Raw genomic sequence first — 12,646 nt, forward strand, 5'->3', positions numbered from 1 at the left:
AACAGCTTCCAGAACCTTCTCCCACCCTTCCCCTTTGGGAACCATAAGTTTGTTTTCTATGTCTGTGAGTCTGTCTCTGTTTTGTAAATAAGTTCATTTGTACTATTTTTTAGATTCCACATATAAGTGATATCATATACTATTTGTCTTTGTCTGACTTAATTCACTTAGTGTGATCATGTCTAGGTCCATCCATGTTGCTGCAAATGGCATTATTTCATTCTTTTTTATGGCCAAGTAGTATTCCATCATATATATATATGCATGCAACATCTCCTTTATCCATTCATCTGCTGACGGACACTTAGGTTCCTTCTATGTGTTGGCTATTATAAGTAGTGCTGCTATGAACACTGGGGTGCATTTATCTTTTCGAATTAGAGTTTTCATCTTTTCCAGATATATGCCCAGGAGTAGGGCTGCTGGATCATGTGGCAACTCTATTTTTAGTTTTTTTAAGGAACCGTCATACTGTTTTCTACAGTGGCTGCACCAATTTACATTCCTACCAACAGTGCAGGAGGGTTCCCTTTTCTCCACACCCTCTCCAGCATTTATTATTTGTAGACTTTCTGATGATGACCATTCTGACCTGTGTGAGGTGATACCTCATTGTAGTTTGGGTTTGCATTTCTCTAATAATTAGCAATGTTGAGCATCTTCTCATGTGCTTTTTGGCCATCTGTATGTCTACTTTGGAGAAATGTCTATTTAGGTCTTCTGTCCATTTTTTGGATTGGGTTGTTTGCTGTTTTGATATTGAGTTGTATGAGCTGTTTGTACATTTTGGAAATTAAGCCCTTGTCAGTTGCATCATTTGCAAATATTTTCTCCCAATCAGCAGGCTGTCTTGTCGTTTTGTTTATGGTTTCCTTTGCCGTGCAAAAGCTTATACGTTTGATTAGGTCCCATTTGTTTATTTTGAAGCAAAGAGCTATCTTACAAGCATCAGAGGCTTACCAACAACAGCAGTGACCGCTATACATGTGCCTAGAATCTGCTGAGTGCCTGCTGTGTGCCAGGTGTTTGACTTCCGTTAAGTTGTTCCACTTACCTGTTGAAGCAAGGAGGCTGTTCCCATTTCGAGGTGGTCCTGGCTGGGGGTTCCCAGTCCTGTCACACGGCTGTGGCTCCTTCTTGTCCCCCCCCCACCCCCGTCTTGGACTCTGTTTATCTTGTTGCCCCAGGACCAGCCATAGGAGAGCTGCTTCAGCCTGGGGCCCAGCCCACCCCTGCTGTTCTGGGAGAGCTGGCTGCCTGAGGGATGTCTCTGAAACCCGGGACGTGGGGTATAGGACTTGGGTGTCGCGTAAACCTCTGCTGCCCTCCCAGCATGGCCCTTACAGGCTGTATGATCTTGGGCAAGCCCTTGACTCTCCTTGGCCTCAGTTTCTTCATTTTAAAATGGGGGTAACCATACCCACCTCATAAGGTTATTGAGAGATACACAGTTGGTGCTCAAAATATGGTAGTTCCCTACCACGTGCAAACTAGCAAAACGTTTTGGGGATTTGTGGGCACTGGCTTTGCTCCTGAAGCAGTGGGGGAGAGTGGCCCGAGGTGGAGTCAGGTGTGGGCCCCGTAGGAAGGTGTGCGGGTCCCAGCCCCCACGTCCCAGCTGGGACATCGCACTAGCATGATGGCTGATCTCCAGGGCGTCTCTGTATCCTCAGGAAGGTGGGGAGTGCTAGGATGGGGGGGGGGGCGTTCTTCAGTGCACACCCACTGGGATATCTCTGCAGCCCGTAATAAGTGTCCTCATCTGAAAGAAACGCTGCCTCTTGCCCTCTACACGGTTACATGGACACAGCCTGTCACATGAACCTGACCCCATTCCCAGGGCCACAGCTGACCGGAGCAGGGCAGCTCCCTGACTGAAGTAGGTCTGGAAATACCTTCCCAGACACCTTGGCATCAAGCACTGACTGACTGTCCCATTCGGAACCGCTGCCCCAGTGGTCCGTTCTCACCCCGGCTCTTCAATAGGGAAGCCTTCAACTCAGGGGCCATTGGTCATGGCCATTCCCCTCACCCCCGCTTTGATTTGAAGATCCCCAAACCCGTAGAAAGGTTACAAGAATAGTTCAATGAACACCTATATGCTCTTCACTGAAGTTTATCAATTGTTAAAATTTTTATCCACCTTTGCTTTACGTGTCTTTCGACTTACACACCACCCACATTTTGTTGTTGTTGTTCAACCACATTCGAGTTAGTAACAGACCTCACGTGGCTTTACCCGTAAATACTTCAGCATACATCCTGCAGGAACGAGGGTGTTCTTCTACCTAACCCAGATATAATTATCACCCTGCGCAGACTGAACGCTGATACAGTGCTATTATCTAATACTTAGCTCGTGTTATCTGATATTTAGTCCATTATCTGATATTTAGTCTCAAAGTGTCCGTTAGAGCTGGTCACAACCTTAAACGCAGGTCGCCTTTGACCTGGATCACGTCCTCAGTTGTCCTTTGTCTTTTATGACATTGATGTCTTGAGGGGAACCTGGTGTTTCCTCAGTCGCCCTCAGGTTGTGTGAGGTGTCTGGGAGCTCTCCCCGGGCGAGTCTCTGCCCCTGTGGGTCCCACCAGGAGACTCATGATGTCAACAGCCTAGGATGGGGAGGTTACATTTAATAAGTATTTGGTTAAGGTGGAATCTCCCAGATTTCACCACCTGCCGCTCCCTAAGACTCTCTGACCCAGTGGTTACAGCGTCTTTTATGGATTCTTGCTTAAATCAATTAGTTATAAAATGGTAATTTTCTGTTTATATCATTTCTCCTGTATTCTTCAGGGGAGAAGAGCTTTTCTTCCTCTACTTAAAATTTTAAAAATTATTGGTATGAACTTTTGATGCTGTATTAGCAGCATTGTTCTCGGGTGGGATTTGTGGGCACTGGCTTTAGCTCTCACAGGTGCAGTTAGGGATGAATGTCATTTAGATGCTCAAATTATCCCAAATTTAGCCCGTGGGAGCCCATTCAGGTGGGCACTTTTGTCCCTTTGACATTTCTCCCCGCTGTTTTGAACACTTCCTTACTTTCTGGCACAGGAAGGCGCCCTGGGCTGGTGTTCCCTGAACAGTGGTCATTTTTTAATCCCATGGAAGCAGGGATATTGGTTTGGCCATGGAGAGGAGGGTGAGGCAGGCGTGCTCAGAGAAGCAGTGATAAAAATGGACGAAAGAAGCCTTCAGGCTTCGCTATGGCTCATCAGCCCCGATTCCAGTCCTTCCTAGAACCTGCTGCTTCCTAGCCCCTGGGTTCTGCGATGCCCCCATTTACCTGCTGATAAAGCCCCTTCTTGCCTTGCCTGGGGCTGACCCTGCAGGCTTGCTGCATCCAGCCTCCTTTGCTCTGGCCCAAACGAGGCATGAGGCTGGTGTCGGGGCCACAGACAGACATCAGTCCGCACCTGGTGTCTAAGCTCCCACAGGCTGAGAGGTCCAGGGTCCCCAGCCCCAGGGTGGGGTCAGGCATAAGCTGGAGCAGAAACAGGAGCAGGTGCTTGGCTCTAGAAGGGCTCGTCCAAGGCTGGACAGACCAGGTCTGGGATCCTTTCAGTCCAAAGACTTTGCAGGCAGCCGGAGACCCAGGGCTCTATTTCAGATGTTGTTTTATGTGTCTTACAGAAAACTCTCGTCCAAAGCTTGTGGAATCGGTCAGGTGTTTGCCCTCTGACCCTCCCGCTGGGGGAGAAGTATGCTTTCTTGCCCTAGTGAGGCTGGGGCTGGCCACGTGACTTCTTTGGCCAATAAATGTTATCGGATGGGGTGTACGGAAGCCTTGCCTGGTCTGGCTCTTGGGCTGTAGTGACGTGCCGTGAGAAGCGCGTGCCCAGGAAGCTGTTGGTCCAAGAGCACGAGAGACAGGTGCACAGACGTGAACCCAGTCCGAAGCCTGGAGCCAAGTCTGGCTGAGCCCCAGCTCCATGTGGACCTTTGAGCAAGAAATGGGCTGGTGTGTCCCACTGCATGACGGTACCAACTTTCTAAAAGAGCCCCCAAAGCTGTGTGATTCAGCGCTCACCGAATGCTCAGAGCACGGAGCCCTGAGCTGGGGATGTCCTAGGAATCTGTCTCCCCTCCCCCGTCGAGGTAGAGACTGAGGCCTGGAGAGGAGATGGCGTGAGATGGGATCCCAACTCTTTGCAAGCTGTGGGACCCAGACCAGACTGAATGAAGTCTTTGGCTTAGTTTCCAAATCTCTCAGATGGTGACAATGATACTTAGCAAGGAGGCGATTTGGGTGATGTGCCAGGCACAGCGTCTGTGCGCAGTACACCGCGCCGTCTCTGGGTGGCCGTGCTCCAGGAAGTGTGAGCCAGCGGCCTCCTGCCTTCCCTCTCGGGGCAGGCATATGCATCGATGTTTAACCTCGATTTCTCTCACTTCCTGGTAGTTCCCAGAATACCTCTTGCTTTGACCCTGTCTCTCTAATGGAAATAACTTTATTGTGCTGTTTTTTTTTTTTTCTGGGCATAAACATAAAATGGAGCATCCTTATGGCAAAAATGCAGATAGAGTCTTTAAGGAGCCACAGCAGCTGTCTTGGACCAGCCCAGTCCAAGAGGGGACACTTGTCTGTCCTGTGATGCTGCCACGATGTGACCTTGACCCTGACTGTACTGACCACTGACTTTTGCCCAGGCATGTGATCTCAGATTGGACAGGGAACCCAGCTTCCGTCTCAGACTCTGAAAAAGAAGGCTGCATCCTCCAGGTCCAAGTGCAAAGGGCTGTGTCCTGTTGTGGGTGACCTTGTCTCCTCCCAGCTGGGTCAGAATCAGGCCTGATTTGTTCCGTTACACTTTGCAGGAGTCAAGGGCTGGCAGTGAAGTGGGGTGGGCTTTATGTTGTGTGGAAATAGTGCGTCCTGAGTAACTCCTGATACCGTTGAGGACTATTCTTGGTGGCGATCAAGGATTCTGCAGATTGGAAAACAATCCCTTCGTAAAGTTTTCTTGGGCTGCTAACACGACCCTTGGGAGGGGAAGGAGACCAGCACTTAGCAAGTGTTCCCTTCCCTCCAGGCCCTGGGCCAGCACTGCTCACGTGAGCGTCACCTGGACCCCAGGCTCCCTGCTTCCCTTTCTGGCCCGAGCCCAGGTCCAGGTGCCTCTCTGCCTGCCCCACAACACAGAGGATGTGGATGGATCCAGGGAACCTGTGACGGCGGCCAGCACCACCTCGACTCAGGTCCCCTGTAGGCAGGCTCCCCCCTCTTGGCTTTAGCCTCGCTCTGACCACCCTGGCCATTACACGGGTAACAAAGAAGATGGAGACCCTCACCGGAGACCCGACCCTCTCAGCAGCCCCTGTCTGAGGACCCGCATCCTCCCCGGGTGACTGCACCAGCATGGAGCTCTCCCTCCTGAGAGAGGGCCGTCCTCTGCAAACACATCCTCATACCGTGTTGCAGGCACTGCTCTAAACAATTACCCAGGGTAACTCATTCAATCCTCACAACAACCCTACACAATGTACCTTTTTTTTTTTTTTTTTTTTGCGGTACGCGGGCCTCTCACCGTTGCGGCCTCTCCCGTTGTGGAGTACAGGCTCCGGATGTGCAGGCTCAGTAGTTGTGGCTCACGGGCCCAGCCGCTCCGCGGCATGTGGGATCTTCCCGGACCGGGGCATGAACCCGTGTCCCCTGCATCGGCAGGCGGACTCTCAACCACTGCGCCACCAGGAAAGCCCCAAAATGTACCATTTTATCCCTATACGTGGTAGGCAGAAAAGTGGCTCCCCAAAGGTGTCCATGGGACCACGCATATGTCACCTTGCCTGCAAAAGGGGCTTTGCAGATGTGATTACATTGAGGACCATGAGCTGATCAGGGCGAGTCAGTGTAATCACAGGGTCCTTAACGGTGGGGGAGGGAGAGAGGAAGAGAGATTTGAAGATACCACGCTGCTGCCCTTGAGGATGAAGGAGCCATGGGCCAAGGGATGTGAGCAGCTTCCCGAAGTTGGAGAAGGTGAGGAATCAGATTCCTCCAGCCTCCAGAAAGGAGTGCAGCGCTGCCAGCGCCTTGAGTTCAGTCCAGTGAGGCCCACGTTGGATTTCTGGCCTCCGGGACCGCGAGATAACATGTGTGTGTTGTTTTGAGCCTCTCAGCTTGTGGTCACTGGTTACAGCAGCGACAGGAAATGAACACACCATGCTACGGGTGGGGAAACGGTGGCGCAGAGGCCCCAGCAACGCGCCCAAGGCTGCAGCTGCTGAGTCAGCAGGATCCGAGCCCAGTGGACGGCGCTCCTGACCCCTCATGGGGCCCTGACCCTTAGGGAAGCCCCACTGTTGCCGGCTATATGGCCTCAGGCAGGTTCTTGAGTCCTCTCCATGTCAGGTGCGCAGATGAGCCAGGAGGCCTCTTAAGGCTCGCGTGGGGCTCAGAGATGACGACCCCCGGCTTATGCAGGGGTGCTGTCCGGGGCACAGGTGCCGGACCCACAGCAGCGTCCCCGCTGCCCCACACCCGCGGGGGGCAGGCCCGCCTGGCCCTCCTCCTGGATGGGCCGTAGCTCATCTTCCAGCTCCTTCTTCCGGATTCCTTCCACAAAGGAGAAGTCCAGGCTGATGTGGGCTTTCCCCAGGGGCGTGTCCACCCTGCTGCCCACAGCCTGGTTCGTGGAATTGGGGACCATGTCAGAGAAGAGAGGCACGCACTCCAGCAACTTCCCGGGGCTCCTTGTTGCCCTGAGGAGAGGGGACTGTTAGGGTCACCGGCTGTGGGAAAACAGGAGAGGCCTGAGCAGGAAAGAGAAGGGAGCCGGGAGAAGATGGCCTCTGCAGGAAGCATCCCCTGGGTGATCCGACCCCAGATTCCGCTCCGGACCCGGGACTCAACTCTCCAGCCGAGAGATGCACACTCCCTCCTCCTTGCACCCAGGGCTCCCTACACAGGTGCTTCCAGGACCCCTTCACCGTGATGCTTGGCCAGCCGAGGGAGGGACCACGCCCTAAACCCCCTCCACCCCACCCCCAGGCCTAAGACACCGCCTCACACGTGGTGGGGACGCCATGTTTTTTGGTTGATTTTTACTTGAAATCTAACGCACACACAGAAAAGTGCACCAGTCACAACTGTACAGCTCAACCAGCGCCCACGCGATGAGTGCCGTGCAGCCCCACCGGGACCAGGAAATAGAACGAGACCCACCTCAGATGCCTCCTTTTAACCCCTCAGTCACTGCCCCGACCTCCAGGGCGACCTGGGCTTGACTTGTTTTGCCTGGTGTTGAACTCTACCTAAACAGGTCCCGGTCTCTTCCCTCTGGCTCCTTTCTCTCAAGGATGTGTTCCTGAGATTCACCTGTGTTCCCGTGTGTGGTGGCAGGCCCTTGGTTCTCAGTGCTAAACGGTATTCCGCCGTGTGATTTGGGTGAATCCTCCACAAGTTATTTATCTGTTCTGCCACGGGGGCGTTTGGGTTTGTTTCCAGTTTTGGGGTCTTAGGAGCGGTGCTGCCCTGGGCATGCTTTCTGGTGACTTCCGTAACTGATGGATGGAGGAGTGAGTAAATGTCTGAGTTAGGACGAATCTGATGAGCCTTCCCTGCCCTTGTTTAGAGTTAACTTTGTGCTGCCCCGTGTCAAACATAAGAGACAGGACCAGTCTTAAGAAATAGGATCCGGGCTCTCAGCCGGCAAAGTCCACGCTGAGGTGGTCCCATCGTCTGGGCGGGCCGAGGGTTTCAGGGGTCAGGTTGCTCATACACAGCCCGGGGCAGGGAGAGGCTCTGTAGCCTGAGAGCCTGGGCCAGGGGCTCAGGGTAGGAATTCAGGCCCTATGAACTCAATCTTCGATCGCAGGGCAGACGGCAACCCCTCAAGGCCAGCCATACAGATATCAAACCTTCCCTAAAGCCCACAAGGGCCAGGCCAGTGTGGCCACCACCTTGGTTGGCTTGTTACACTGCTTGGCTTCCAATCTGGTCTCTAACCACGCTTTATACAGCCAGATTCCTTCTCCCATTTGTTCATTCCTCCAACGTGAACTGAGTGCTAAATAGTTATTGGGTGCTGGGGGTGTTTGTGCAGTAATGAAGCCATCTTTATTCGATGTGCCAGTGGGTGAAGACCACAGTGGTCTGGTCATGCTTGCTCAGGAAGGGGAGATTTCTCAGAAGGAGCCATTCGGGGGGGGTCTTGAAGGATGAATAGGAGGCCATCAGGCTGACAAAGTGGGAAGGGAATTTCAGGCAGGGGAACAGCATGCACAGAGGCATGGATAAAAGAGAGCCTGTGTGGGCTTCCCTGGTGGCGCAGTGGTTGAGAGTCCGCCTGCCGATGCAGGGGACGCGAGTTCGTGGCCCGGTCCGGGAAGATCCCACATGCCGCGGAGCGGCTGGGCCCGTGAGCCATGGCCGCTGAGCCTGCGCGTCTGGAGCCTGTGCTCCACAATGAAAGAGGCCACAACAGTGAGAAGCCCGCGTACCGCAAAAAAAAAAAACAAAAACCTGTGGGTCACCGTGGGGTGAGCAAGGAGGCCGGGGAGGGAGGCAAGGTTGGATCATGGGAAGTGTTGTAAACCATCCTGAAAAATGCAGATTTACTGAAGGATTCTAAGCCAGGGAGAGATATAGTCAGTTTTGCAGTTTAGGAAAATCACTCTGGTGGAGGATGGACTGGCGGTGGTGATATTAGACACAGGGAATTCGTTTACAAAGCGTGTTCACCCAAACGCATTCTCTTTGTGGCGCCAACCCCACCTCACTCTACACTGCGGACACCCTCAGGCAAAGGAAAACATTTCAGCAGCTGATGCCTGTCGTTTCCAATGGGTTCGTCTCACTAAAATCAAGAAACACTGGGGAAAAGTAATTTCTAAACACGTAAGTCTTTTCTTTCCCACCAGACCCCGAGTTTCTTGACACAAGGTTGTATTTTATTGGTCTCTGTACACTTCCGCATCAAGCACACAGTAGGTCCTCAATAAACATTAGATGAATAAATAAACATTCTAAGTGCAAGTATGTCAGACAGGAACGTGGTTTGTCTTACCATGGGGTCATAGTCTTGCAGGAAACTCCAATTCTGACCCCTGGATAGAAAACACGGCGGCAGTGTGAGCCCTCCCTGCGACATTTTGACCATGTTTGTCCCCGGGTCACAGGAATCAGTTGCTGCCACGGATGCGTGGATTACATCACGGAGGAACTAAAATCAGTAAGTGGAACAGATGCCAAGGATCAACAAGTGTTTCTGGTGGAGCCTGTACAATGAACACACATTTCAGTGGAGTGGAAACTGATGCCAGAGGGTGTAGCAGGTGCGTCAGGAACCCGGATGCTGGCTCACCCTGTGCCGGGGTCTGCTGGGGTATCTGCCAGTATTTCGCGAAGAAAAACCAGTTTTCACTTCCCCAAAGCCTGGCAACCTTCCAGTGCGTGTGGCAGAGGAAGGTAAGGCGGGGGAGGGAAAGTGACAATGAGAAAAATGGTGTCAGCTGTGCTGGTAGTTTAATTTTTAATCTATTTTTTAAAAGTCAAACAATTCTGTAAGACTTGGAAGAAAAGCAGGTTTCTCTGCCCCAATCCTCAGAGCCCGCGAGACCCACAACCTAGAGTCAGTTTCTTAGCTGTTTCTTCAAGCCTTTCACCTCCATATTCTGAAAGAATAAACGTGCACTGCCATTTCTTGAGGTCCTAAAAATGTAAGCTTACCTACTGGCTTTCTACTAGGGGAGATAATGAATTAGCATTCTTCACCCTTTCTTCTTCCCCATTTCTTCCAAAACCATTGCATTATAGATGTTGGTTCACTTGATATGTATGGTTTATATCCTTCTAATTATATAAATCCTATTCATTGATGAACTAATTATACTACTTATTGCATAATATGATCCCAGTTCCTTTCTTTGTGCAGATTAGAATTGTTTCTAGCGTTAATAATGACATTTTCCCTGATTATCTTAGGTTTCTATGTACTGATCATTGATTCCAAACTCTCCAAATAAATTGTAAGGCTCCCTCTCAATATTATTTTCCACACAATCGAATGCATCAGGTCATAAACAATTTCTTTTAAACGTTTTCTCCAGGGAATTCCCTGGCAGTGCCGTGGCTGGAACTTGGCGCTCTCACTGCCGGGACCCTGGGTCCTCTCGCTCCCTGGGGCTGGCTGCTCTCCAGGACCACCAGGCTGGGGTTCCCCTCATTCTGGGCCCTGTGGCTTCCTTGCCTGTTTTCCCTTCTGTGGTTGTGGAGCACATCCTCCAGTATCTGTGCATTCACGTATTTCTGTGGTTCTGGAAAGTTCTCATTTTCTCTTCAAGTAGTTCATGTCCCCCATTCTCTCCTTGGGGAGCTCAGTTTGAAGGTATGTTGGATCTTCTCGCCCTGTTCCCTAGGATTTTAACTCTTCTTTCATGGTCTCCATTGTACTGTTCTTCTGAGTAATTTATTTTTCTTTTTCCTTTTTTCAAAAAGAAAACTTCCTTTATTCTATTATTAGTTGGAAAAATTAAATGGCACTAGACGGTCCTGTCTTTGTACATGTCCCCTATACCCCAACACATACACACACACACACACACACACACACACACACACTCTCTCTCTCTCTCCAATCCATCAGCAATTGTCGTAATTCTACCACTAAAACATTCCTTGCGTTCTTCCACAGATCTCCAGCTCCACTTCCTCCACCCGAGCTCAGGCCACCACAGACTCGCCCCGCTGTCCCCAGTTTCTTAAACGTCATCACCCCTGCCCACCATTTCAATTCTTTCTAAGCATAGCGGCCAGCCTGGTAATTTAAACTGTAAATTGGTCACATCAGCCTCTTGCTTAAGACCCTCCAGGGCGTCTCATGACATTTGAAAAAAAGTACCTAGACTTTAGTAAGTGCGTGGGTGTTTCCTCCTACGGCTCTTGTCCCCTCACTGACCGCCTTGGCCACATGCACGTTCTTTATGTGGTGGCGTTTTTTTTTTTTAAATACACCAGACTCTTCCGTGGCCCCTTCTCATACTTCAGGTCTCAGCCTGAATGCCACCTGCTCAGAGAGGCCTCTGTGAGCTCCTGGAAAAACAAGGCGTGCACTCTGCCCAGTCCGTTTCCTCCTGACACCAGCCACACTTTGCTCCTTGTGCCTCTGTTGCTTTTTGGCTGCCTTGTCCTGAGAGTGAGGGCTCCGTGCAGCCGGGACCAGGCCCGTCTTGCCCGCCACGGCAGCCTGACAGGGCAGCTCTCCTAGGAACTTCTGGACTGAGTGATGCTTGCAGGCACGTCCTTTGCTGGGTCAGAGGGCCAGCATCCCGCCCCAGGCGCCACGGCGTCATGGCTGCCCCCTACCCGCCGGTGCACTTTATCCCGTGAGCTCCAGCTGCAGGGCTTATTGCAAAGGGCTGATGGGCTCCCCGATGCACCAGGTGCGGCTGCCCCGCCCCCCTTGCCGGGCCCTGCTGTTCACTCTGTTGAGTCTGCCCAAGGCTGGGCTCCCTCACCTTCCCCGGCTCAGGTTCTCCCCCCCCCCCCCCGCCCCCGCGCAGCCCAAGCGCTTTTCCACCACCGCCCTTTACCTGGCTTACTCCCTCTCACCCCTGTCTCTCGTCTCTCTTTCTCCAGAAGCTTCCTAGACCCTGAGTTAGGTGCGGGGTGCCTCTGGGGGGCGGGGGCAGGGTCCGCACCAGCGCCGCTGGCTCCTCGTCCGGCCTCTAGACCCTCCACAGCTGGCCCCGCTGCACACCATCAGCTCCCAGGGCCGTCCGCGCGGCCGTCGGGGCCTGGGGGGTGCCAGCAGGGCTCCTGCCCACCAGAGGCCCATCCCGGGCAGAGGAGGAGAAAAGGCTGTCGGTACCCAGCTGATGTGGTTCTCTGGAGCCCAGGGGTGGGGTGGCTTCCCATGGGTGCAGGGGTGTGTGTGCGTGTGTGTGCGTGTGTGCATGCGTGTGACCTCTCCCAGGCCTCTCTTGCTCGGACCTCCTCAGACACCACCCCCCGTGGCTTCTGCCCCGGGCACGCCACACTTCTGGGGCTCTCAGCTCCTTCTTACCCGCTGTGTGTTGGCAGAGTCATGGTTCTTCCCATGAAACTTTTCAGTGGGCTGACCCAGCTGGGCATGGTGCTCCCACCTCTGCATGACTGGGAAGCAGATACTGGGGCGGATGGCCACACACACACACACACACACACACACACACACACACAGCCCTGCTACGTGGAGGGAGCATGAAACGCCCCAGTGTGCGGGCACAGATGCAGGCAACACACCAACCCTCCTGTGCGTGCCCCGCCCTGGGCACCTCTTCTGGATCCTGCTCTCATGAAGGAGGTGCCAAGGGGTTGGGTCTTCATGGGTGAAAAGGATTTACCAGGTGGAAAAACTGGGGCAAATGCAAAAGCTTGGATGCAAGAGAGAACATTGGTATTTGAGCAGTGACATTGGGGCTGGAGGGGGGCCCCGGGCCCCGGGCTGTTTGGAGCTGTGTCGAGAGCTCGTGCACAATGGGGACATTGCTGCCTTCAAGCCGCAGGGCAAAGAAGATCAGGAAAGGACGAGCAGGTGAGGTGACGTGGCCGTGGTCCAGGTGAGAGGAGGTGGTGGAGCCCACGCTGGCCTTGGTAGAGGGCTGGAGTGGAGGAGACGGGGTGAGAGCCGCCGGGCCACAAAGAGCTGCCAGCACTTGTATG

General features: G+C 52.8%; 1 protein-coding gene across 1 annotated transcript; it reads right to left on the bottom strand.

The window, feature by feature from the left end:
• Positions 1-6,419: 6,419 nt before the first annotated feature.
• CIMIP5 (ciliary microtubule inner protein 5) lies at positions 6,420-11,860 on the bottom strand. Its single transcript, XM_030844542.2, is given in 4 exon segments — positions 6,420-6,693; positions 8,998-9,167; positions 11,677-11,800; positions 11,802-11,860. Coding segments are annotated over 4 exon segments (627 nt in total).
• Positions 11,861-12,646: the final 786 nt, after the last annotated feature.

Source organism: Globicephala melas, chromosome 12, assembly GCF_963455315.2.
Source record: "Globicephala melas chromosome 12, mGloMel1.2, whole genome shotgun sequence".
Lineage (NCBI taxonomy): Eukaryota > Metazoa > Chordata > Mammalia > Artiodactyla > Delphinidae > Globicephala > Globicephala melas.